The sequence below is a fragment of the Cyprinodon tularosa genome, unplaced genomic scaffold (genome assembly GCF_016077235.1).
Source record: "Cyprinodon tularosa strain WSP-4 unplaced genomic scaffold, ASM1607723v1 ctg514, whole genome shotgun sequence".
In the NCBI taxonomy this organism is placed as follows: Eukaryota; Metazoa; Chordata; class Actinopteri; order Cyprinodontiformes; family Cyprinodontidae; genus Cyprinodon; species Cyprinodon tularosa.
Genome location: NW_024039246.1, coordinates 129,752 through 142,875, shown reverse-complemented (window position 1 = coordinate 142,875; position 13,124 = coordinate 129,752). Strand labels below are relative to the sequence as shown.

General features: G+C 36.7%; 1 protein-coding gene across 2 annotated transcripts; it reads left to right on the top strand.

The window, feature by feature from the left end:
• Window positions 1–4,570: 4,570 nt before the first annotated feature.
• Window positions 4,571–12,137, top strand: plekhb1 (pleckstrin homology domain containing B1). Of its 2 annotated transcripts, XM_038303630.1 has the most exons (6): window positions 4,572–4,779; window positions 6,899–7,051; window positions 9,085–9,187; window positions 9,279–9,318; window positions 9,400–9,490; window positions 11,674–12,137. In XM_038303630.1, the coding sequence occupies exons 1-6, from the start codon at window positions 4,743–4,745 to the stop codon at window positions 11,805–11,807; spliced, it is 558 nt and encodes a 185-aa protein (XP_038159558.1). In that variant the 5' UTR covers window positions 4,572–4,742; the 3' UTR covers window positions 11,808–12,137. The 2 variants fall into 2 exon arrangements, with proteins under 2 accessions (XP_038159559.1, XP_038159558.1); XM_038303631.1 differs by lacking the exon at window positions 6,899–7,051 and having other exon boundaries at window positions 4,571–4,779.
• Window positions 12,138–13,124: the final 987 nt, after the last annotated feature.

Sequence of the window (13,124 nt, the reverse complement as noted above, 5' to 3'; positions counted from 1 at the left end):
TGCCCACCTACATTAAGATCCAAAATTCTGAGATTAAAGTCAGAATTCTGAGATTAAAGTCAGAATTCTCAGAAAAAACTTATTGCCTGGCCACCCTTATAAAAATTTTCTGGCTACGCCTTTGTGCTCCACATTCCATATTTTAGGGAAGAAAGTGCTTCTTGCAAGACTTGTCATAAATACAACTTGTTTCTCGTAATTTTAGGACTTTATTCTCTTAATATTATGACCTTATTCTCGTAAGAGGCGCTGCCAGGAACTTGTGGCCCCATGAAATACATTGATATTTGGCCCCACCAAAAAAAATGTATGTAAGCTTTTAAACTTGTTAGGACAATTATCATTGAAGATGTGTGAGTTTATTACACCTTGGTATTGGCTGCCTGTTGCAGTATCAGAACTGATGTTTTAATCTAAGTAAGACAGTTCCTCTATTTGGATGTACTTCATTCTGCATGTGGTAAAGATTTGGAAATGGAACGAGAGCAGTGTCCTTCAGCTAAGAACGAAGTATAATATTTTCATAAGGCTGGAGCCATGGATGTCTAATCATCTGCTAATGTGTATGATGTAATGATGTGATGGTGTGGCAGACTGGAGATGTATAAAATGCCTTATAACTGTTGATCAGGGACACTTTCTGAGAGGTGAGCAGCTGCCATTCTGTAAACTCTAAGCAATTTCTCTGATCTGAGTAAGATTACAATTTCTATCAGAATCTGTTGTCATGTCTCCTGGTTATTTAATACAAATAATTTATTAAGTGTTTTTTAAAGAGTTTGTCCCGAGTGATCTTTTTTCAGGGGAAAGAACCGGAGAGATAGAGCTTCAAGGTGCATACACCGAGCCTATCTGAAACTGTATAAAGATGCATTGATTTGTTTCATTCATTATCACTTTTCATTCAAAATGACGCACATAAAAACAATTTATTTCATTATGGGATTTTCTTTTTATATTTGAAAAGTATAGCGGGACAAATCTTGTCTTCTTCTTTTGGGGCCCCCCCTCACTCAAGGGCCCTTAGAATCTTCCTAACTATACGACGCCCCTGATTCTCTTAATGTTACGACTTTATTCTCAAAATAGAAGAAAAAATAAACTCTAGCCTGACCCTAATACTCCGTCCTAGTTATGGAATAGAACAGGGAACAAGTTTTTCACGTAAATCATAACTCCTTTGAATTTGTGTTTCTATAATGTCTTTATGAATGGCTCCTTTTAAGGTTTAAGGCAACATTCCAAGCTTTTTTGGAAATGTATTTTATTAAAAACAAATTTAGTTAAACATGTTAGCTAAATCAAAATTCTAATTAGCACAACTTGAAGTTCAATCAGGTTCACTACCCCACAAAACACTTTAGAACCCTTTTTAATTATGAGTCAGCATCTTAATAATACAACTTCTTGCCAGTAGATGGCAGCATGCAGGGCCGGCGATTGCTATAGGCGAGCTAGGCAATTGCCTAGAGCGACAAATGTGTTGGGGGCGCCCTCTAGCGTCGCCCTTAGGCTTACTTCCCATTAATCATAGAATTAGAAAAAAAAGCGAATTAAACCGGTTATGAAGCGTCCGTCAGTTTGACTTAACCTTACGTATATATAAATAGCAAAATATGAACAAATAAATATACCACAGTTTTATTTTTTATTTTTTCACATTTAAGAGAAAATCTGAAAAGATTCTGATCACTTTTCAAGCGCCCTCCAACCCGGAAGTCGTGACGTCAATCACTGCAGCATGTCCACCAATGTTTTGGAATGAAATTGTAAGCAAACAGATATTAAAAGTAAAACAAGTGAAGTCTGGCACTTAACTTTGCTCGCGACTCGAGAATGGCTGAACGGAAAAGACTCCTCCTACTCCTCCTCCTGCCGCCGCAGTCGGGCCCGTCTTAATCATCCACTCAGAGTACCACTGGTTAGCGCGCACACAGACTTTGTAGCTTGTCCGGTCAGTTAAAAATATTAATTATGAAATCCGTCTTGTAATCGGAAGCATACAAGCTAGTTAGCTTGAAAAGTAAATAAAGTTTCAGACGTGCTGCGTGATGATGTGTTCAGATTGGCTCAGTAAAATGACAATTAGGTTATCATGATGCGTTCAAGTGTAACGTAAAGAAAACGGGAAATTTTGTTTTTGGCGAGAAACATGAGTAATACAGTTGTATATTGCTCTATATATAATTAAACTACTGATGCCAACATTTATTAAAAATTACATTTAATTTAAAATACAATTATTTATTTGTTAAATATTTTCCTAATCACTAAAAACATGATGAAAAGTGACAGTAGACAATACATTAACCAACAATTGTGAAAATATATTCTAGTTAGTTTTATGTCATTTCGAAGTGGCCTATTACATTAGCCATGTTTATTGAAGGCTAGAAACGTTTTTGTTATGCTCACTTGTTAAGCAATAGAAGCAATACCAGTTCTGTTAAAATTTTGTTGCATCGTCTTTCCACCAAATAACAGAAAAGTATCGATAGTGGTAAAGACTCGGATCGATAAGGAGTATCGATAAAGGTATCGATATCAATAAATATTAACGATCCCCATCCCTAATGTTGACATCATTTTTTTCTCAGTATATATGCAGCAGAATTATGTGCTATATTATTAGCTTGAGAATGGGTAGAAGATACTAATATAAATAAAATATTTTGTTGTGATTATCTGCATTGAGTATTCAAAAGGGATGTACAAATAATCATCAAAATATATGAAGTTATGGCTGTTCATCATAGAATATGTGAACAAAAAAAAAAACAACAACTTCAAACTTTTAATTTTGTAATGGTATTCATAAAAGCACTTTTGTTTGTAGAGGGTTAATCCTTTCTTTAATCACTAATCAATGTCAGAAATCAGGGTAAATATACCTGATATATTTTATTTAGAGGAAAATTTTGTTTATCTCATTTCTATTTATGTTCAAATGATTTAATTGAACTGGAACAGAAAATTTAATTTAATGTTTATCAATTACTTTTTTATGTAGTCCTTGGTTGAAGAATTTCTTAAATTTATAATTTTTTATTGTTATTTGGTAATTTCTGAAATTGATTTATTTAATATTTGTTTAATGTGTGTTAAATTTGTTAATTGTCTGAAATAAATTCATTCAATGATTCAATCCAGTTTTTTAGTTATACTTTACCTAAGTGTCCTTACAGATGGTTAAAAGTGTTTTTGCACAGTCCTAACTTTGAGTGTGTAATAAATTATTTAAAATAATAAAAAAGAAAAGGTACTGAAACCTATTCTGGTATTTGTCTATGCATCACTCCATGCTAAGTTACAGTTTTTTCTGAATGCTTAAACACAACCTTGATTCTTATAGCACAATTTCTAAAACTATTAATACTTATAGCAAATCCACTCACTGAGTTCACAAAACTAAAAGAACAAACACTGCTTTGCACTCAATTTGCAACTCAATGAAGCACAAAACAGATGCTGAAAACAGTACTGGTATTTCGCAAGGCAAAAGTGTGTGTGTCGCCTAGGGCAACCAAAAGGCTAGAACCGGCCCTGGCAGCATGGTATCATGAACAAATAAATGCACTGTCATGTTTAATTCCTTTTTGATATCTGAGATCTTAACAATTTGATTTTTACAGGAAAAAACAACAAACTACTCTATTAATTTTAATTTTGCATGGTTTTCAATATTTTTTATGTTGAAATTTAAAGGAATGTTGTGCATTTTTATTCAACCCTCCAGTGTCAGTAATATTCTTTTTCTACTTGTCCAGCTGCAGGTTCTTTAGAGATTTGTCTCTACGGCATTTAATATCTACTAGCTGGACAACTTTACTTACTCTTGTAGTAAAACACCCCAAACACAGTCAGATTTAAGGGGTAAAATCTGTGATCATCAAATTAAAACTCAGTCACAGATTCTACATTAGTCTTAACCATCCTGTTGTAATTTCAGTTGCACATTTAGGGTGTTTTTTCTGCTTGAAGATGAAAGTCCATCCTGTTTTAGTCTTGGGCTTCCTATATTTTCTTCCAGAATTAAACTGGATTTACTTCCATCTATCTGTTTTATCAACTCCGACTCACCTCCATATCCCTGTTAAAGGGAAAAGCCTCTCTACGGCATGGCGCCTCAGCTACCATCACTGAAAAGTAATAATAGTAGAATTTTCCTGAAGATACTGAGTATAAATCTGAAAAGGCTCTAGAAAATATTATTTCTGAAGAAAATAAATGTTCACAAAAATTTTGGGTTACTATTGTAGCCATTAGCTGGAAATCATGTCACTGCTTTTTACCTGGAAAGCCACCATGTGGGGACTCTTATAACTGACCTGGGGACTATTAGGCTAATCCTCATGCTGCTATCTCAGAGCAGGGATTAACTAGCATAATTAGTTGTACCTTAAATGAGAAAAATCAGAGGCACATGAATCAAATAGTTTATGTTTCTGAGATTATTTGTAGCCGTAAAGACTCTGATGAAAACAGAAATAATAATAGAGTCAGCGGGACACTCAGCCCAGAAAGAGCAAGGGGAGAGTGGATGAGAGGGGCAGGGCGTCTTAATCCAGTGAGTCAGCCTCAGAATAATCTTCCAGCCAAAGCGAATATAAACAGACACAGGCACGGAGTTCTAGAACAGATTGTAGATCGTATAATCTCATGAAATAAAATAATTTCCTGTTTTTTGATTCTGTTGGAATAATATTAAAAATAAAACAACAAAACAGACTGCAGTCAAGAACATGGCACTCCTAAAGTCCGGCTGGCTGTGGAGACAGAGTGAGTACATTTCTGGTTATCTGCTAGTTACTATAGCAGCAAGAAAAGTAAACACAGGATATTTAATTTAAAGCTTGTACATTTCATCTCAATTTTAAACACATGCTGATCAATTTTGAGGGACAAAAGTGCAACAATCCAATAATTATCTAGACCAAAAGATACATTAAAGGGGAAGTTGATATTATAGATCTGTTAGAAGACAATCTTATAATATCACCTGTTTAATGATAATAAAAAAAAACGTTGGGGGTATTTTTTTCTACTTTGGTAAAGATTGAACATGTTGATCTTTAACTGATCAATATCAGCATCTGTAGCCCCTCCGATTTGTCTGCTGTATATTTATAAGTTACTACTTCCGATTATCTGAGCAGTTCTTCTGCAGAAAACAGCAAGAATATTCTAGAAACCCCAAACTGTACCAGTTATGAAACACCAACCTTAGTAGTTACTAATCCTATTAATTGTATTTGGCCACGTCTTTAATTGGCTAACAGATCAAGGGTAGAAAAAGGTGTACTTAACTTATTTAGAAATAGCCGTTTTACACAAATTTTTTTTTTATTATTCTACTGTGAGGAGTAAAAACAACAAAAACTGCCTGATAAAAGACCAGGTCCTCATGGTGTAAATATAAGACAATAGCACTGATATGATGTATGTCCTGTACAACTCAACAACAAAAAAACACCTGCCATGAAACTTAGAGAACTGGATGAAAGTCACAGTGTGATTTCCCTGACCATATTGTAGATGTTAAAAACATGGTTTGCTTAGAGGGAAATTATCTCACTCTGCACAGGTACCTCAACATTACCATCAGTAACCAAAGAATATATGGACAACAATGAGACTACAAACAATTAGAAAAGGCAGGAAAGGTGATGAATAGATGGAAAACAGGCGAGGGAGGCTGCTAAGAGCCTGATCATGAAGGAGCTGAAGGTCTTTCCTTGTTTTGGTTGCAGTTTACTAGCCTCGTGAGACCATCCCGATCTCGCTAGCTTTCAAGGTTTCACTCGCAGATCAGTCTGGAGACTCTCCGTTAAAGAAAATTTGGAGCCGTTCACCAAACGAACGTCCAATCAGCGTTGGCTTTGAGGCGGGTTGAGGTGTGACGCAACGAGAAGCGCGACAGTTCAGTCTAAAGAACATGGCGGCTTCAGCCGATGAAACTAGCGTTAGCGTGGCTATCGAGCAAGTTTTATCGGAATTACAGAGTATTTCTTCACTGAAAGAAGAGCAAAACACTGCTCTGGAGGCTTTTCTCAGAGGAAAAGATGTTTTTGCTCTTTTCCCGACTGGTTTCGGCAAGAGTAGCCTGGCTTGTGGTTGTGTTTTCGTCGTCGCTCTGTTAGTACGTCATATGCTTCGTTGATCTGATTGGTTTATTTGGCCCGTCTATCACCAACATAGGCCAATCAGCTAACCAGTATTTTCGCCCCTTCCCAAAATTACTTCAACGGAAGGTTTCCAGATGGATATGCGGAGCAAATCCATCTGGCGGAGTCAGGTTAGCAGTTTACTGGGCAGTTTACTGGGCAACAATCTCCTACGGTATATTACCCATCTGTGTAGAATAAGATGTAGGGTTGAGACAAGGACAGATTTTCTTCCAAAAAAACAAAACAGTATATAGTTTGGTTGACAAGTTGCAAATATTTTCAAGTTAAAATTAATTTTGCCATTTGCCAAAGAAGACTGTTGATGCTGAACTTAAATCAACAGGATTACATAAGAGTATGAGTTGAAGCCGGTTTTTGATTCATTTATCATCAATTACATAATCAGATTTTTAAATAGGTGTTTTGTGGGGTGACTGAATAACTTAGTGATGTCTTTACACAAGCAACTATTTTAATCATAAAATAAATATGAAAAAAAAAAGGATTTTACCAAAATATTTTAATAATGAAATGTTTCAATCAGTTCCACTCTCTAGAATAAAGTGAGGACTGATCCCAGTGGTATGCTATGACTTAGTTGTATCGTTAAAGGTATTTCATTATTTTAATATATTATAACAGGAAAAGTAATATGAGAATTTTTGGACTATGCCAACATCAGATCCTTGACAAGCACTAACATTTCGCTGTGACATGTCTTTGATCTCCAGCTGCTATCCTAAAACGCTGGAAGCTAAACTGGTGCGACCTTTGGATAGATGGCAGTCTGTGCTTCTACAAGAGTGACAACAGGCGAGAATTAGAGCAACGTGTTGGCCTCAAGGCGACGTGTATTGATGTGCGGTCGGGCCTGGAATGTGGAGGTATGTCACAAGAATATAACGCACAGAGTAACCATTAAAAGAAAGCACATTTTTGGCTCCGAGCTCGTCTAGACGGGGCCTAATGTGGAGCTGGTTGACAGTTGCCTTTTGTATCTTTGCTTCTTTTTCTATGTCTGCTTCTGTCTCCTTGAACCCCAGTCGGCCTCAGCAGATGCCCGCTCACACTGAGCCTGGTTCTGCTGGAGGTTTCCTCCTGTTAAAAGGGAGTTTTTCCTCTCCACTGTCGCTACAATCATGCTTAGTATGAGGGATTGCATTAGAGTCAATGATTCAATGCAATCAGCTGGTTTTCCTTAGATAAAAAACTTTGAATCAATTTGACTGGATGATCTGGTTAACTGTAAAGGGCCTTGAGATGACATGTGTTGTTAATTGGTGCTATAGAAATAAACTGAATTTAAATTGAGTTGAATCCTGCTGTATTCCTCGGTTTTTGGATGTCTGGATGTTATTGCTTTTATTTCTACCACTTTTAAAATAGGTTTTAATAGCCCTCAGTGTATAAACAAGGCAGAATTAGCATGGCCATTATCTATGAAAAAAAGATCAACCTAAAGTCGGAGTGACAGCGAGAGCCAAAAGTGGCATCTGGCATGCCGCTTTTGAAAAAATGGTATATGCCAATTGGGAATCAGCTTATGTCACTTGGGAACACTTGGCATTTGCCAGTTTTGTCAAATATCCTAGATGGATGCTGAATATCCTAATTTGGTTTTATTGGCAATATATTTTTGCAGTAAATAGTAAACAAAAACATCAAAATAAAGTAATGTTTATGTATGTAGTTGTAAATGTGTCTTTGTGTTGAAAACAAATGGTCAAAAACAGTCATACCACGAAATCTTGTTGTTGTTTTTGCTTTGACAATGTAACTATATGTTCCAAAAATGTCAGCATATGAACTGCATCGCTTGTGATCTGCTAAGCATGAGCAGATCACTTTGTCTCTGGTTGCAATTAAGCAACAGGTGATTACTGCTCCCTGCTGTACGTATGCGTGTGTTGTCAGATCAATGAAAATATGATTTTCATACATTCATCCAGCCATTTTCCGTCACGCTTATCCCAAGCAGGGTCGTGGTCGGGTGAGAGGCAGGGTCCAGCCTGAACAGGTCGCCATCGCAGGGCAACACAGAGACAAACAGGATAAACAACCATACAACCACACTCCCACCTAAGGAGAATTTAGAGAAGCCAACCAACCATCCAATCATGTTTTTGGACTGTGGGAGGAAGCTGGAGTACCCGGAGAGTTTAATCTTCACATTAAAAAGACTTTTTTGTTAAAACATAACCATTGTGTTAAGACATATGTCAATTTGAACCAACTGGAGGTTACCGTGTTCCTACTGAACTGCTAAGTTCGATTTGCTAACGATAACCAAAGGTCAACTGGTAATGCAACATGGCACGGGCATGTTACTGTAAGTTTATCAGCTTTTTCTACAAGTCATTTAGTGTGAAATTATTTAACTGCTCTTTTATAATCAACCTTTATAGATTCCAACTGAGAAAATGGTTCTTTGCATTTAAACCATAGTGATCTAAACACGTTTTGCAAGATAATTGTAAAAGGGAATAAAGTCGCATAGAAACACTGACAGGAGTTATGATTTAAGAATTAATATACCATGAAAGAATTCTAGCTTAACATATCTTCTCTGTCTGCTTTGGATAAGTGATGGACCTGGTGACCGGCTGACAAACGGCACAATTAAGGGTGCTAGTGCACCTCCTAGTGGGTAGGAGGAGAAAGGCATGTAGCTATCGCCATCAAATATGGCAAACCCACAAACTCATTCTACAAATTTGAATCCTAAAAAAATTTAGTCTCATTTGAATCATAATAATAAAAAAAAGACCTTCAGATTTATTGCCCAGAAGCATTAACAAATCAAAGGAATACGTAACCAAACATGAATATCTTTACCTACTGGGATGAGTGTTAATCCTGGCAGAACATCTTGGACTCTGAACAGAGGGAAATAAAAGTCTTTGCTCTGTGTGTGTAGGAGTGAGCCCACCAGAGGGTATTCCAAGGGAAAACCTTATCACCATTCATCTCAGAGATGGCTCAACCCTCAACTTGGGTGCAAACAGCGAAGATGAATGCCTGTAAGTACATCCTTCCTGTCGAGTTAGCTTTTGATATTAAAGCATTCATCAGCATTTCATTCAATTTTCCTTTTTATTTTTCCTCGGACAGAGCCTGGAAACTAACTCTACTTGAAACCCGAAGAAACCCAGTAAGTTCTTTATGTTGATCTTCAATTCTGAAGCTTCATCTAGCAATTCATTGCTAAAAGCAGAGTTTTTCCTCTGTGCAGGTGTTCACATATGACCCCTATGATGACTCTTATCAAGCTATCCCACTCAGCAGCTACCACACTGTCTATATCACACCTGGAGCAGGACCAGGTATGTCAAATAAGCTTATTCTCATCCTTTTAAAGTTGCCAGGTTTATTTTGCAGAGCTTCAAAGCCCTATGCCCGGGGAAGGGTGTCTCTGAAGTTCACAAACTCAACTGAATGCTGACAGCAAACACAAAAACAATCAGAGAACAAGCCTCCTCTTCTGTTTTTTTTTTTATGAGTTTGAACCCTGATATTTCCTGCAAACATCGCTCTTTATTCTCACTGTTTTCTTCAAACACCAGCTGCCTGTGTGATCAAATTCAAATGTGGACCACTTGACTCAGCAAGCCGAATTTTAAAATCAGTACTGCATAAACAAGACTAAAGCAGATACTTTTTATCCAAGCTGAACAAAAATAACAGCTATAGAGATGCACATTTTTTTTTGCAGTTTGAACAGAGCAATTGTTTTAAGTGGGCACACCTGATTTGCAAGTGAAGTCAACAGCAGAAGGGAAGTTTGATGGGAGACAAAACGGTCAGGCTTATTGTGTTCTGACACCTGTTTAATAGGGCTGTTAGAGCATCCAAATCTTCACTAAAATGAGAATTGAAATAAACCTCAGTGAACTGTAGTTTAATCACTAAATGGCTCTCTTAACTTGCTAAGCTAAAAGTTCTCCTCCCTTATAATACATCACATTACTGGGAGTTATAATGATCCTTTTTGTTTTTCACACCTTTTATTCGATGTGTATTCAGAAAAATTCCACTTAAAGATGGCTGTAACAATCAGATTGCTTAGGTGTGCACTTGAAGTGATATTTTGGGGTAACACTGGATTAGGTTTCATCAATCAGTCATTTCTGGCCTTTATCCCACTTTGATGACATTTTCCTACTTAGCCTTTGAAAGGTTTTCCATGTATGTAAGATTTTGGGGACATATCTTGTCCAAAGCTCCCTCCAGGTGATCCCACAGATCTACTGTTGGATGAAGTTCTTAATTCTAGCTTACTATTGTCAAACTTTTTCTTTTTTCTTTTTAAACATTCGCCACTCTTTAGACTCAGATGTACAGTGACACTAAAACCTATATTCTGCCTTCATCTTGAAAGTATTTTTGTGGTTTTACCAACTTCTTCAAATATCTGCTGGTGAAGATTCTCAATCATCCAGGTTACAGTCATTCCAAAAAGTTAAAAAACAATCCACTGGAATTTGTTTCCAAGTTTGAAGATGTTTCGCTTCCCATCCAGGAAGCTTTTTTAATTCAAAATGTCAAAAATAGCGTTGAGTTTGAGGCTTTATAGAGTGGACCCAAAACAAAGCCTTGTTTTGACTTAGAAAACATGCAAACATGGGCTGTCGTTTGGGTTCTTTGTTAGCCTGCAATACCTTTCTATATCTCTGAAAGAGGGTTGTTCAAATATACATCAACTTCAACAAAAAAAAAATCTCTCCACATAATGCAGCCACCTCTATGCTTTACTTTAGGTATAGGGTTCCTTGGTAACATGACATTATTTTGTGGTTTCGTTTGGTTTGATGGTTGGACATTTGTTCATCCTGTCCAATTTTTTGTCAAATCCCTTTTTCCATTTTAATCTTTCACTGTATTCTTTTCCTGACTTGTATATTTGAATGATAAAATCCAATTTTCCATCTCTTCTTACTATGGATTTTACTAAAAGCCACAAATTGGCAAATTTTTTATATTTCTACTTGTAAGTATATTTCCAAACTGTTCGGTTCATGATGACTGGCAGAAGATCGTTATAATTAAAGGTGGTTGTGAAATTAAAACAGGACTGAATGCTGAAAATGAATCAAAGGTTGTTCAAAAAGGAGCTTTTTATCTTCAATATCTACACCTCTTCTTTCAGTTTAACTGCACATGATGCATGTTATTAAAAATGCAAAAGGTTGAATGCTGGCTCAATTTCTTAACTTCACACTGACCTGGAATTATAACAAAAAAAAATTGTTTCAATAAAAGTAAAAAAAAAAACTTATTACCCTTAACCAGCTTTATTTGATCTGAAACCCAGATATTATTTTTAATAGCCAGAATTTCAAAACCTAACCAGCTTGACACAATAAGAAAAACAAAACAAATGCTATATTCACTAAATGTAGCCTTTATGTTTTAATTTACCCTCAGAAATATACAGTAATTTCTACATAATACAACAACATAATAGCAATATTTATAACAAAATGGGCACTGTCCTGTTTTCTTTAAGGAACCCACCAGGTGATTGTGCAGAGAGATCCGTTTGATGGCGTGGCAGAGAGCGTTGCACTGGGAATACTGGCGGGCATGGCAGCCGGGGCAGCCATGCGATCCTTCCTGTGGATGCCCTTCTTCTTCTGCTGAAGCCATCTGCGTCTCCTGCACAGGCAGAATCCCAGACACCTGATGATAATGTGTAGAAAAGCTTCTCCATCACTGTTTGATCTGCTTTTCTTCTCAGTTCCAGTTTTAAATTTAAGCCTGAAGGCTGCTGTGTCTTTACGTTATTTAAGCTCGTTTATGCAGGGCATTCAACTCTACCCCAGAACATTTCTGAAACGACAAGCCAGTTTTGTAATTAAATGTCTTTTATCTGCTGATTTACATCTTGCAAACTTAAAAGGAAATAGTTTATTGTGAGCATTGCTCTGTTATAATATAAGTTGCACAAATAAAAGCTAATTTGCTCCTAAATTTTTGTGCTCTATGAATGAGATTATAAGTAATATACTATTAGTAAAGACATCAGGCCAATGGAGGGCTGAGTTTCTGCTGTTTCTGTTCACTATGGGGTGGTTGTCAGCATTGGTACAATGCTGAAAAACAAGATAAATCATCTTAAAATTAAACCATATGAAAAAAAAGACACATCGTGATTTATCTGGGCATCTTTCAAAGGATTTAGTCTTTACTAGTTTCTAAAATCGTTTAAATCTACTTCTAAGAGCAAAAAGCAGATTTTACCTCATTACAAAAAAAATAAATAAATAAAAAGTTAAGGGTGGAAAAGTGAGAACTGTTACTGCCTGCATAGAACGCCAACATGAAAACAAGGCAAACAAAGTCAACAGGTTCATGTTGCTTCAGGGCATAAAAGTTAATAATCTAATGTGAACCCGAAAGCAAAATCCATCCCTTTATTGTTTAAACTTGCTTATTCTTGCTGGGTCACAGAGAGGCTGGTGCCTATTTTCCAGCAGCCACTGAGCAAAAGTTGGGGTACAACCTGTAGGGGAAGGAAAAAAACATACATACTAACACCTAAGGATGATTTCAAAATCTTACTGTCATGATTTTGCACTGTAAGAAGTTGGAGTATGTTAAAGTGAGAAGGATTTGTCCCCTTGGAAGTAAAGGCTGTAGCGCCCCGGGGCCTCCTCACACGGTTCTTTTCCTGGGAGCAAGTTATTTACTACTCTTAACTCAAACTCGTTAAAACCATATAAAAAGGACTATAAAAACAGGAGTAAAAAAGTAACAGAGTTTATTCCAAATCAGGTCGTTACAGGACAGAGAAAAATGCTTAGAGCTATGCACAGCTGTGGTCTCAAAAATCCCGTCCGCAAGCGTCCGGCAAAGTTTGAGCCCCGAACAACGTCATCACCTGCTTCTTATACCTTCTGAGTCTGTGTCGCATCATGTGGATGCTTAGCTGTCCGTATCAGAAACTGACACGCCATC

What these genes read in the sequence shown, in the direction of transcription:
- plekhb1 (XM_038303630.1), top strand. Translation starts at nt 4,743, where the DNA reads ATGGCACTCCTAAAGTCCGGCTGGCTGTGGAGACAGA. An exon ending in TTGAAACCCGAAGAAACCCA is followed by an intron (nt 9,319 to 9,399) that starts GTAAGTTCTTTA and finishes TCCTCTGTGCAG; the next exon opens with GTGTTCACATATGACCCCTA. An exon ending in CACACCTGGAGCAGGACCAG is followed by an intron (nt 9,491 to 11,673) that starts GTATGTCAAATA and finishes GTTTTCTTTAAG; the next exon opens with GAACCCACCAGGTGATTGTG.